The 12946-nt window shown below is 39.0% G+C and overlaps 1 protein-coding gene across 1 annotated transcript in view; it reads right to left on the bottom strand.

Moving 5' to 3' along the window:
* Positions 1-12946, bottom strand: part of Gfpt1 (glutamine--fructose-6-phosphate transaminase 1) — a 47807-nt gene that overhangs the window by 10026 nt on the left and 24835 nt on the right. Inside the window, exons 11-15 of the mRNA XM_013514590.1 lie at positions 11295-11458; positions 10100-10195; positions 4210-4307; positions 3309-3429; positions 2829-2986 (exon numbers count right to left, since the gene is read on the bottom strand). Coding sequence (XP_013370044.1) covers positions 2829-2986; positions 3309-3429; positions 4210-4307; positions 10100-10195; positions 11295-11458 — 637 coding nt within the window. The remainder of the gene's footprint in view (positions 1-2828; positions 2987-3308; positions 3430-4209; positions 4308-10099; positions 10196-11294; positions 11459-12946) is intronic.

The following is a 12946-nucleotide window of genomic DNA, read 5'->3' as shown; positions in this document are numbered from 1 at the left end:
AAAAAAAAAAAAAAAAAAAAAAAAAAAAAATTATGAATCTGCATATTTATGTCCATTAATTCTTATAGAAATATCAAATTGTCTATGGTCTGACATTGTAAGAAAGTGAACAATGTCCCTCTAATCCTGACCATTTTTCAGGTGAGGTTAAGACTTCATAAACAGAATCATTGCTGAGCCCAGGGATCAGAATCAATGATACCTTCTTTGACCAGCCATTAACATATAAACCTAGGCCAGGGATATAGGTCAGTGGCATAAGCGCCTGCCTGGCAAGCGCAAGGTCCTGAGTTCCATTCCCGGTACCAAAATAAAACAAAACAAAAAAATACGCTGCATGAACATATAAACCTATATCTACCATTTAGAAACAGTCTACTACTAAAAATCTCAAAACTTATTTGAAATAACCCCATGCCCAGAATGTCTAAGACAGGTGAAGAAAACAAAATTAGTTTGGAATTCAAAAACAAATAAAAATAATCATACTAAATTGCCATACTTACTAAACCTTCACTTCAACACAAGTCATTTTTTAAGGATACACTATGAAAGGATGCTTATTTCCTTGTATAAGATGTAAATACTGGAGAAAGCTGGGTGAAGAGGACATGAGATTTCCTTCCACTGGTGCTATGGTTTTAATGGGTGCCCCCGACCAAAGTCAACCTGTTAAAATTGGGTCCCTACTGGGAGGCGGTGGCACAGTTAGGAAGTCCTTTGGCTACTGGCACCATGCCCTCAAGTAGTCGCATCCCAGCTTTTGATGTAAGTAGTTTGCTCTGCCATGTGCTACTGCCATGATACTCCACCCTTGCCAGAAGCACAGCACAAAGGGACTGCCTCATTTTGGACTGGAACCTCTAGAACTGTGAGACAAAATAAACCTTTTTTCTTCATAAGTTAACTGCCTTGGGTATTTTATTAACAGTAATGTGAATCTGTGTACTACAACTTTGCAACTTCCTATAAATCTATACTTATTTCAAGGTAAAAAGATTTTTTAAAAAAGGACTTGCAAAAATAACTGATACACATAATAATATGAATGAACCTTAAAAACTTTACGCTTCACAGGAAAAGCAAGATACAAAAGGCATGTATTATACAATCTCACGGTATAATATGTCCGGAAAATGATGCAATACAGCAAGAGAAAGCAGTCATTGCTGGTCATGAGACTAAAAGGTAGGAGTAGGAACTCACAGTAAAGGGGCACAAGGGACTGTGGGCCTGTTACTGAAGTCTAATCTAAAACCAAGTTGTGGTGACAGCTATACAGTTAAATAAATTTACTAAAACTATACAGATAAAATTAGTGAACATTATAGTAACAACATTAAAACTTCAGAAAAAAACTAATAGTGCGTCTAAGTGGTGGCTATTTGGGTATTAGCATACAATTATTTTAACATTGTATGCTTGCAAGTTATTGTGATAAAATAGAGTAAAATTAAAGTTCTCATAAACAACAGAATTTTTTAAAAAAATTCTTTCCCTGGGGCTGGGGATGTAGCTCAGCGGCACAGCGCCTGCCTGGCAAGCGCAAGGTCGTGAGTTCGACTGCCGGTACCAGGAAAAAAAGAAAAAGAAAAAAAATAATAATAAAAATTCTTTCCCTTGGCAGCTCGCAGTTCTGGAAACATTTTATAAAATTTGAACTGTCAATTTATCTCGCATACACTGTGTTGAAGCTCTTGTCTCACGACATGAATGAAGGAGCTCTGGCATTCCAACCCCATCGAAGTTACCTGAGCACTGTTCCCTAAATCCACGGCTGCTGCTGAGGGCAGCTGGGTATAGACTCAGCCACAGGACGGAAACCCAAGCACAAATACCGCCCACGCTAAATGACCCTACGGAGAACACGGAATGACCATCTCTCTATATACTATGCTGACAGTAATATCAAAGTACCCAAGAAGTAAAAACCTCAGCGTTCTCAAATAAGAATCAGAGCTTTTCAACCAAAAAATTTACCATCAGATTCTGACAAATAAAGAAATTCAAGTAGGGTTACGTACAAGTTAACATCATCTTCCACAAGCCTTTAATTAAACTCAAAACCACCAATACCCAAGTATCTAATCAGATAATCAGCAAAGAGTATTATGCTTAAGCAGAAAAACAGAAAAAAAAATAATACTTAGAGAAACCTTTTACATTTGTACTACTTTCTAAGATTCCAATATGTTTACCATTACTAAATTTATGCATATCTCAATTTCTAAGAGCAAAGTAGTTTTAATACTCCTTTAAAAACAAAGTCCTTTAAATATTCATAAATGTAATTTCCAAAGAGAAACAGATACTGTTACAAAAAGAGAGACCCTGTCTCAAAAAGATTAAAAAAATACATATATAGTATGTGCATTTTAGGACATTTATAAAAAACTAGAAATATATAAATAAAAATATGAAAGAAAATTATTTGAACTAACTAGATTATTTCTAATCTGCTGAATTTCTAATTCACAACTACCTTAATAAAGGAAGAGGATTTTACACGTGTACTATGTATTCCACTGTCCCTAGCAAGCAGGTTTAAATGATGAATAGGAATATCCAGTAGAGACCTTTTAAAAGTGGACTTATATATATTTATCTCCCTTTTAAACACTGAGATTGGGGAAAGGAAGGAGATTACAGTCTTGTGCCTATTATTATTTATTTATCCTTACGTGTTATAGTATTTACAATGATTACTAAAATATGTCAGTTACATACCGCTCACAAATAAAAAACAAGATATACACTCGTCTAAAAACTAGTCTGTTTCACCAACACTGTGATTAGATACTCATTAGAGACAAAAGTCAAAACTTTACCTTGGTACTGGCCACACCAATCTCAGGACCAGCATTAATGTGAACGCCACAGTCTGTCTCCCTTGATATAGAACTGCCAACTGTATTTGTGATTCCCACAGTTAAAGCTCCTCTCTCCTTACAGTAACGAAGACCCATCAGGGTGTCTGCTGTTTCCCCTGTGTAAAAGGTACCAACGAAGTAACATGGAGAGCAGATTCTGCACTTGCAGCTTGATGCAAAAATAACTTGTTTCACATGAAGCATAAAACATGTACTTAATATATTTACAAGACTTTTAGTAAGAGGCTTTCTAGGATCTTTTTTTGCTTTTGAAAACTTAGCTGAGAATAAAAAGTCTTCATTTTTACTAATTTTTAAAGAATGTAACACTAAAGTAAATCTGTATTTACCATCTATAATACCAATTTCTTTAAATAGCAGTTTTTACCCAAATACGTTAGAATTACTAGAACGAAAGTATTTCCTTTCCCTTCGCACCTGACTGACTGATGAAAAAGCAAACATCATCTCGAAAGACCGGCGTGTTTCTATCCAGGAAGTCACTGGCTAGTTCCACCATCACTGGCAACTCAGTCAGCTCCTCAAGAACCTGACGTGTCTGCAGAGAAAAGGCGGTACGGTCATCCAGCCTGCCTTCAGATACTCTTTCACTGGGCTTCTTGGAACTCAATCAATAGTTGTCACTTTTTCTGATCATAAAAATTATGTATAAAGTTTAAAAATCCAAATAATACATTAAAAACAATCAAAACCCCACTACCCAATGATAACAGTATTTACTGTTAACATTTTAGTAAAAGTCTCATTAGACAACTAGGAATGCATATATTCTTACAAGCAAATACACTCACATGTATTATTTTGAAAAGGGGAGAAAGCATTGCTCCTGTTGAAATTCACGCGTCACTGGGTAACTGTCTGAGGCAAGTGAGCAATGCCAAGCAAACCCCAATGCCTCTTCTTGTACAAGTAGGCATCGCCCCTAGTCTAGAACAATACAGCACTCTTCCCTCTCAGACTCTCACGAAGTCAGCTGCAAGTGGTCTATCTGTGTATATAAAGTATACAGCAGATCTTTCACATATAAATCATTCCAGCAGCCGTTAATCTCTAACTCCCTTTCTGATTTTTATCACAGTAAACATTAAAAGACATGTTTTAACCAAAGACAGTTTTATTTTTTATTTTTTGGTTTTTTTTCCAGTACCAGGAATCAAACTCATGACCTCACACTTGCCAGGCAGGTGCTGTGCCGCTGAGCTAAATCCCCAGCCCCTCCAAAGATAGTTTTACATGATACGGCACCAGAAGTACTACTGGTCTGCAGGTATCCGCCAACATCCAACATAATATAATTAAAAATTTATAAGCCACTTACTGCTACACCAGCATGGTAACTTGTTCCACAAGCAATGAGAATCAAACGTCGACACCTTTGGATCTCTTTAATGTGATCCTTCAAACCACCCAAATTCACTGAAATAAAAATTAGTGTATATAATTACTTAGCAAAGAGCCATATGAAGTAGGCAATCACTTTTTATGACTGTCTACTGCAAACGTGAGAAATAATATTGCTATTTTAAGAATTCATATTTCTTTTGGGAAGCATAGTTCTCCATAGTTATAAATTAACTGGTCATGAAGTCAGCTGCAAGTGGTCTATCTGTGTATATAAAGTTAATTGCTCCCCTCAAACTAGTCATTAACCTTAGTCATGCCACAAACACACACAATTACAGTGTTTACTATGTTCTACTTTATTTCAGTCACCTTTACTTCTGTTTATTTCAATTAAAGTTATTTTAAAAGCAAAACTATAGGGATGTGGTTATCAGTAGATGCTGAAGGCTGCAGTCTGGGAAGAGGCAGACAATAAAAGAGCAGAAGGAAATTATTCCACATCTTAGCTTCATAAAGATTGTGATTATGACTATGGTATAGAGGTTTGCCAAAACGGAATTTTGATTTGTGAGTCAATGGAACGGAACAGAGGATGCAAAAACAAATCCAGGCACGCTCAGCTACCTTTTCTTTGACAAAGGGGCCTTATTTTTGATGAATAGCCTCTTTAACACATGGTGCTGAGAAAACTGGCAATCCGCATGCCCAAGATTAAACCTAGACCTACGTCTCTCACCATGCACTAAACAAAAATAAAAATGGATCAAAGAGCTAAATATTAGAACAGAAACAATCTGCTGGAAAGCAAAATAGGCAAAACTCTTGAAGACACAGGTGTGGACAAAGACTTTCTAAACAGAACCCCGGTTGTACAAGAAATAATACCAAGAATCAACAAATGAGATCACATCAAACTTAAAAGTTTCTGCATTGCAAAGGAAACAATCAATAGAGTGAAGAGACAACCTACAGAATGGGGAAAAAATTTTGCAAAAACTTTCTCAGAAAACTAGTACCTAGAATATATAAAGAACTCAAAAAAAAAAAAAAAATAGCACCCCCTTCAAACTTAAAGACCCAATCAAAAAATGGGCAACTGAAATGAATAAACAATTCCCAGATGAGGAGATACAAACAGCCAATAAATACATGAAAAAATGTCCAACATCACTAGCTATTTGAGAAATGCAAATTAGAACAACACTGAGATTATATGTCATTCCAGCAAAAAATGGCTGTCATCAAGAAATCAACCAATAAATGCTGCAGAGGCTGTGTAGAAAAAGGAACCCTACTGCATAGTTAGTGGGAGTATGAACTGATACGATCACTATGGAAATTTGTATGGAGAGTCCTCAAAAAACTAAAATTTGAAATTCCATTTGACCAACCTATTCCTTTGCCAGGTATCTTCCCAAAAGACTTAACATCATACCAAGCCAGGCATGGTGGTGCATGCCTGCAGTCCCAGCACTCAAGAGGCTGAGGCAGGAGAATCACTTTGAGTTCGAAATGAGCCTGGCTCAAAGTGAGTTCAAGGCCAGCCTGAACTCACAGTGAAACCCTGTCTCAAAAAAAAAAAAAAAAAATCACAAACCAAAAATATCATCCCACAGTGATGTATGCATGCCCATATTTATAGCAGCACAATTCTTAATAGTTAAATTTTGGAAGCATCCTATACGTCCATCAACAGATGAATGGATAAAAAAATATGTATTTATACACAATGGAGTACTACTCCATTATAAAGAAGGATAAACTTGAGTCATGTGTACAAAAATGGATGCACCCGAGACCATAATGTCAAGTGAAATAAATGAGACGCACAAGCTTAAAGATCATATGATTTTTCTAGTATAAGAACCGATATAAATAAAGTATAAAACAGGAAACAGACAATTGGAAAAAAAGAGAAAAAGGTTACAGTAATCCAGCATGGGTGACCTATCTAAAGGTATGCCGTGATTTAGTATAATTGTCTGACGTGTTTTACACATTTTTGGCGCATTATTTTGGCTGCTAATCTGTGCGCATAATAATTAACTTGAAAAGAATTTGTAAAATAAATACATGAATCTGATGCTAATAAAACAAATTTAAAGTGGGAGGGGAGAGTAAGGGGAAGGAAAAATACTGAGATGTGTATGTGTATATACCAATTCCCTACAACGAATGTAATCCCTATGTACTACAAACATGTACTAATAAAAATTTTAAAATTCTTTAAAACTCAGAATGTTATCCAGAGGCTGAAGCGGGTGGATCATTTGAGCCCCATAGTTCAAAGCCAGCCTGAGCAACATAGCAAAGATCTCATATTAAAAAAAAACTCAGAATTTTACATAAAAGAAATAAATTTTATTACGTCTAATTAATTCATAAACCTGTCTGGAGGAAAAAAAACTATCTTAGTGTCACGTTTCTTCCCCCTTCACACGGGGTGTCCCGAGCAGTGTTCTGCACGCAGTGTAAAGCCACTCTCCTCCCAGCCTGCGCCATCTCAGTAAATGCTGTCGCCACTCACCTAACTGCTCCGGTCAGAAGTCGGCAGCACCCTGCCCTGCGCTTAGCCCTCCTCACATCTACCTTTAAGACCCCCCTCGGGGCTGGGGATTTAGCTCGGCGGCAAAGTGCCTGCCTGGCAAGTGCAAGGTCATGAGTTCGGTTCCCGGTACCGGAGAAAAACCAAAAAAAAAAAAAGACCCCCCTGTACTGTACCCGCGTCCCTCCCATAGAGACAGCAGCATCGTCCGGACTCCTCGCACTCCTGACCTCCTAGAGCAGCGGCGGTGAACCCATGGCGTGCGAGCCACAGCAGGCACCCAGAGCCCCGCCTGCCAGCATGCCAACCGAGGGGCTCTAGCATCGCCCCCGCCGCTGAGCATCGGGTAACAGTTGTTTCACCTAAACTCAAACCTCAGGGCTCCGGTTTATTGCAGTGCTGGCCCTTCACAATAAATAAATGGCTTCTGGGTTGCAGTTTGGATATTCAGTCTCTAAAAGGTTCACAATCACTGTCCCAGAGCCTCCTCTCCACACACAGGCACAGTGGTCTTTAAAAGTGATCCTTGAAAAACATAAATCGCACCTTGAAATCCTCCAGTGGAGTCTGTCATCTTTTTTTTTCCTGTCTCTAGTTATTTACATGTTTTTCTACCTGTGTTATCTATGGAACCTTTTATCCTGACTAGGTTTCTACCTGCTCGACAGTCTCATTCAATATTCATTCCCTCATGCATTAGCATTGCTTGAGCACCCAGTAGATGAAAGTCCCAGTCAGGACCCTGAGTAGCCACCAGGGCTCCAGTGGAGGCCCTGACTGCGGAGACAGAAATGTACACCCTTGTCTACAGCCACAACACCCTGAACACACCCGAACTCATGCGATCTCGGGCGATCTCGGAAGCTGAGCAGGGTCGGGCCCGGTTAGTACCCGGATGGGAGAAACATACATCCTGTGGGCGTGGTCCTCCTGCAGGCCCTTGTCCTCCATCAGTCTACTCTCATCTCCCCATCCCTTTTCCTACTTTAGTTATACTACAAAGCCAAGGCATGCTTTATGTTCTATCTGCTTGAGTGGTCTTATATTTTCATTTTAAAATTTTAATAGTAGGGGGTATTCTACTTTTAAATCAGAAAAATAGAGAGAACAAAACAATAAAAAGTATCCGGCATTGGCTTCTCAAATGACTTAGAATCTAATCCAAACTCCTTTTTATGTCTTTCAAGTCCTCGGTGACCCGTTGCTTGCTTCACTCCGACCTAATCTCATAGTGCTTCCCCTCACTCTGGCCGCACCACCCAGACCAGCTCTCTTGCTGTGCCTGTACTCGAATGCCCACTGGCAAAACTCTACCCACAGACCGTGGCATGCACTACAAAGGTTTGTTTGGGAAGAAAGGAAACAGCAGGCCAAGGATGAATCGGGGTCATATTCAATGTAAAAGCAGACAGTAACAGAGTCACTTGTACTGCAGAAGAATGACAGGGAGGTTAAGAGGATGAAATGAACTAGTCACTGTGTTTCCCCAAAATTAGTCCTAGCAAACTCCCTGGTATCTGAGGGAGATTAGGGTAGGTAGATCTAGAAGAAGCCACCCAAGGTCAGAATTGATAATGCCTTTGAGAGGAGCCCTATTCTGCTAATGTGTAGGCCATAACTACGGGAACCACAAGAATGCCCAGCAGACAGGGGAGAGAGCACTTGGGAGCACCACTGAACACCTGGAGGCTGCATGTCCCACTCCATGGAGGATGAACTAGGTAAGACATTCACACTGCAGAGCTGTGACTTCATCTTACAAACGAAAAAAGTAACAGCTATCCTGTTTATATTATGGAACTTTTATACACATAATTAGAGACAAAAAAGCTTTTTAAAACCATGAACTTCTCAGGGCTGACGGTATAGCTCGTGTGCAAGGTTCCAAGTCTGATTCCCAGTATGTGAGCAGAAGAGAAGGAAAAATGACACTGTGAACTTCTCAATGCCTGTCTCATTCTCTTCCCTTACAAAACAATTATCTTCTTGACCGTATTTCCACAAACACTCTAAATGGTATTTCTGCTACTCTCTAGTTCTTTCAGCCAGTCATCTTCAATAACCCCCTGCCCTACGTAGGAGATGTAAATCCTGGTTTGTGCTGTTCCTGTTTCTCTCCTGGTGCCCCTCCCTTTCCCCTCCCCTTTACTCTCTACCTTTTGTCCTTTCACTTACCCTAGTCAGGACAACATCCAATGTAACAGCTGAGGCTCAGCCTCTCACTCCTGCAGGGCACACAGGAGACTGGTACCCTGGCGCATACGTCTTTGACAGCATTACAGTTTCTATAAAAGGAGGTACCTGCTACCCAGCCCCCACAACAGAATGTATTCAAGCCCCCCATGATAGTTCCTCTTGCTCCTTTCCTCAACATTTCTCTATACTGTTCTGCGCGCATTAGATATGATAGACAACACAGACTACGAATGATTCCTCACATAGCGTCCAAATAATTTCCCACTAGCTCATCTTAGCTAATGCTCTTCTCCACAACTGAATGTTCCTGTCTGATTCACCTATTTAAACCTTCCAAATCCTTCAAAACCCATACCTTCCTGCTTCATGAGGTCTTCTCTGATGTGAAAGCCCCTTTCACAAGCAGACTTATTTTCTGTTTTCCCAAAATTCAACATTAAACTTTTGGTATTTCAACATTTAAATGCATTTCTAATGCTATATTATCATATTTTACCTTTGTTAAGCAATTTATTATGTATTCACCACCCCCTTCTACTTATTAGAACTTTAAGGGTAAAACTATCCCAGGTATCAGTTTTTCATGGTACACTCCTGCCTATGAGATGATTTTGAAACCAACAGTTCACAGCCATTAGATGTTCATAAACTCCTAGGACACATGGTTTGGAGAGAATTTCCACGAACAAGACTAGTGTTGCACTCTGAGCTCCACCTTACCATGTAGGAGGGTAAAGGTTATCCCACACGGCATCAGAATGACTTAAAAGACTTCTGCAAAAGTGTATACCTCCACTTATTTATAACCTGAGAGAGAAAAACCTAGCCTGATACATGTAAGTTTTCTAGCAAGCAGACCAGGTTTTGCTCAGCTAAACAATAACTCCCTTTTTCCCCCACCCCTGGACACCTGGTAACCATTAATCTACTTTCTGTCTCCATGCATCTGGTTATTCTAGATACCTCATATAAGCAGAATGATACACTACTGAAGGACTAGCCTCCACTGACAGCTGGCACTCATAGTTACTCTACAAGGCTACAGGGGACACTGAACTTTCAGGCTGCTAATGGCAGCCTCCCAAAGAGACTTCAAAATAATACAATAATTCCTACGTCTCACCAGTGTAGTCATCAAAGTTGACTCTTCCTCTCATTGTGTTCACGACAGACTCTGGCTGCTCAAAAATTTCCTTCTGCATAAATGAACTGAAGTTGCCTACAGTAACAGAGATTAGATCATTAAAACAAAAATTAATAAAGCCAAGAATAAGAAATGTGTATGTAACTAAAAGTCTATCTCCTTTAGCTTGATAAATGAAACAAAATGCCACACACCAGACAATAATATTCATATACCATGTAACTTTCTGAAGAACTGAAGGAATATATTTTACTCTATGTGAAGAAAAATAAGTATGGAGGAAAAGTCATCATCATTTACTTCACATCTAAAATGGAGAGTTATAACCAGGAGAATGGCAAGCTTAATTTTTGGAGTCAGATCTAGGCTTAAATCATGGTGTATCCTTTACTATCTCAATTAGGGAAATTTCTTAGTCTGTAAAATAACAACTGCAGTTATTTCATAGTGTGGACTGTAACGTGGGCTAATATAGCAAGAAACCCGACATACAGCCATTACACAGTAAGCATGAGTTTTTATTCCCACCACAACCTAATCAGAAAGGATAAAAATCAAAATCAAGACAATCACAATGCTTAACAGCACCAAACATGGCAGCAAGTGTGCCAGACACTGTTTAATTGACTTTGCCTCGTTAACCCCTCTTCATCACATATCCTTAATTAAGCAGGTTCTACTGTTCAAGTCTAAAAATAAGAAAACTAAAGTACAGAGAATATAAGAAAAATAAGTAACAAAACATAAACTATATGTATACTTTAAAATATCAGGTACCATTAAAATAATCTCTTTTTTATAATGTTAAAAATAGAAAGCCATGAACTACTTTAAGCCAGGCATGGTGGCACATGCCTATAATCCCAGCACTCAGGGGGCTGAGGCAGGAGGATTGCCTCAAGTTTGAAGAGAGCCTGGACTCCACAGTGAATTCAAGGCCAGTCTGAACTACACAGAAGACCCTGTCTCAAAAACACGAAAACAAACAACAAAAAAAAACTACTGTAAGACCAGCACGTAATTTTTCTGAAAAGTCATCCATTTTCCGGGGTTGCCTCTTCACTAATCATGTATACGATTCCACTCAACAGTATTATGAGATTCACCAGTGGACAGACAGTAGAATGCCTCCTTTCTTTAAGGACACCAAGCTATAACACGAAAAAACTTTCACCCTTCATGATTTGTTCGAGTTCCATCTGGAGGGTTTGGACAGCTCTTCCAGGATGATCTCGCGCAGTTCGTTTAATTCGATGGATAGAAAGACGGCCATCTACCACCGCTGCGACATCATCATCTTCTAGAAAGATGACACGGTTGGTGTGTTCTATGACAGCACTATGAAACATTCAAGGAGATGTTACAGTCAACCAAGGGTCAGGATTACCCGAGAAACTGTCTGCAGGACACAAGGACTAAATTTAAACACGAATGCTATAATCTTGCAGTACTTCCATAAACTATCAACGCCATCACCTACAGGGCAGTGAGGGAGGGGGTTATTGCAGACCAAAAAATAAGAGGGTTTCTGCATAACAACTTAACTAGATTGGATTAGATCAAAAGGCCTAGCTATTTCGTTTTCTCTACCCATCACTAAATCCTGCAATTTTATCCCCTAAACATTTCTCAAAGCATCCTGCTATGTCCATCACCACAAACCAGTACAAACTGCTGTCAGTGCCATGGCTGACTACTATAGTATTTTCCTAATCCCTCCAAGTTCTCTTTTATCTCCATCCAGCCATTCTGTTTTATGCCAAAATTGGTATCAAAAAGTAACTCTAATCAAGCTTTCTCTCTTACTCAAGGAACCCTTAATGGCTTCTGTTTGGCCTTTAAGGAACACAGCAAAATACACTATCCTGACTCCTACACCCCCTTCCTCAGCCTCATCTCCCACCAAACTCCCTCTCACTCTCCACGCCCACCACCTGTCCTTCTCTCCTGAACTCTCACACCACAAGCCATCTGCAGAAAACCAGTGTTTCCCTCTCTACTTCTTCACCCAACTAACTCCTCAGCTCCTCTTGTTTCTCACTGCAAGCTTTACACGCTTTAAGAAACCTACCCACAGGGGATAAATCACCCTGTCCTAGTTCTTATTACAATGGAAATTTTTTATTAGTGAGATTATTGTTTAAAAATTGTTCTTCCATTATGAAAGCGGGGCAAGCAGTATTTTTATTTCTCATTCACTATGAGCTCCTGAGACTTGTACATGGCTTTGCTCATGGTGTTCAATATGAACGCAAGAATGAATGAAAAAGATGGTCATGTCTGTAATGTCCAGTTTGAAATATAACTGTTAACTCTGTAACAAAGCCACTTAATGACAGCAATGACATATCTAGAAAATTAGAAAACAATGAAGCTTGTTTTCCCACTGAGATAATCTATTCCCTTAAGTCCCAAATGATACCATTTTCTAACTTTTATTATTTCCTTTTATTTCAGCCATAGTGAATGACTCAAACACCTCCTGGCAATTTGCCTGACTGTTTTATCCTCACTGCTACAGTTCATATAATCTCTTAGTCTAGTACTATTTCTTTATTGAAGTGATTATGCTATAAATTGACTCTAAATGTAAAAGATAAGCGGCCATGTTAGAATAAAAGTAAAACGGCTGAGCTAGTACACTATAATTGGTCTGATACCAACTAAGCTATTCTATTCTCTAATCTAGCTCAGTGTTAAGAGTGTTTTCCTTGCAATGCACAATGCCCTGGGTTAAATGCCAAACTACAAATAATAACAGTAATAATAATGAATTAATTAAAATTTCTCCTCTCTACAAAATCTGGGTAAGCCAAAGAAGGAAAA

The sequence above is a fragment of the Chinchilla lanigera genome, unplaced genomic scaffold (assembly GCF_000276665.1).
Source record: "Chinchilla lanigera isolate Chin_1 unplaced genomic scaffold, ChiLan1.0 scaffold00023, whole genome shotgun sequence".
NCBI classification, from domain to species: domain Eukaryota; kingdom Metazoa; phylum Chordata; class Mammalia; order Rodentia; family Chinchillidae; genus Chinchilla; species Chinchilla lanigera.
Note: the sequence above shows the minus strand (reverse complement) of the source record. Positions and strands in the feature narration are given on the sequence as shown.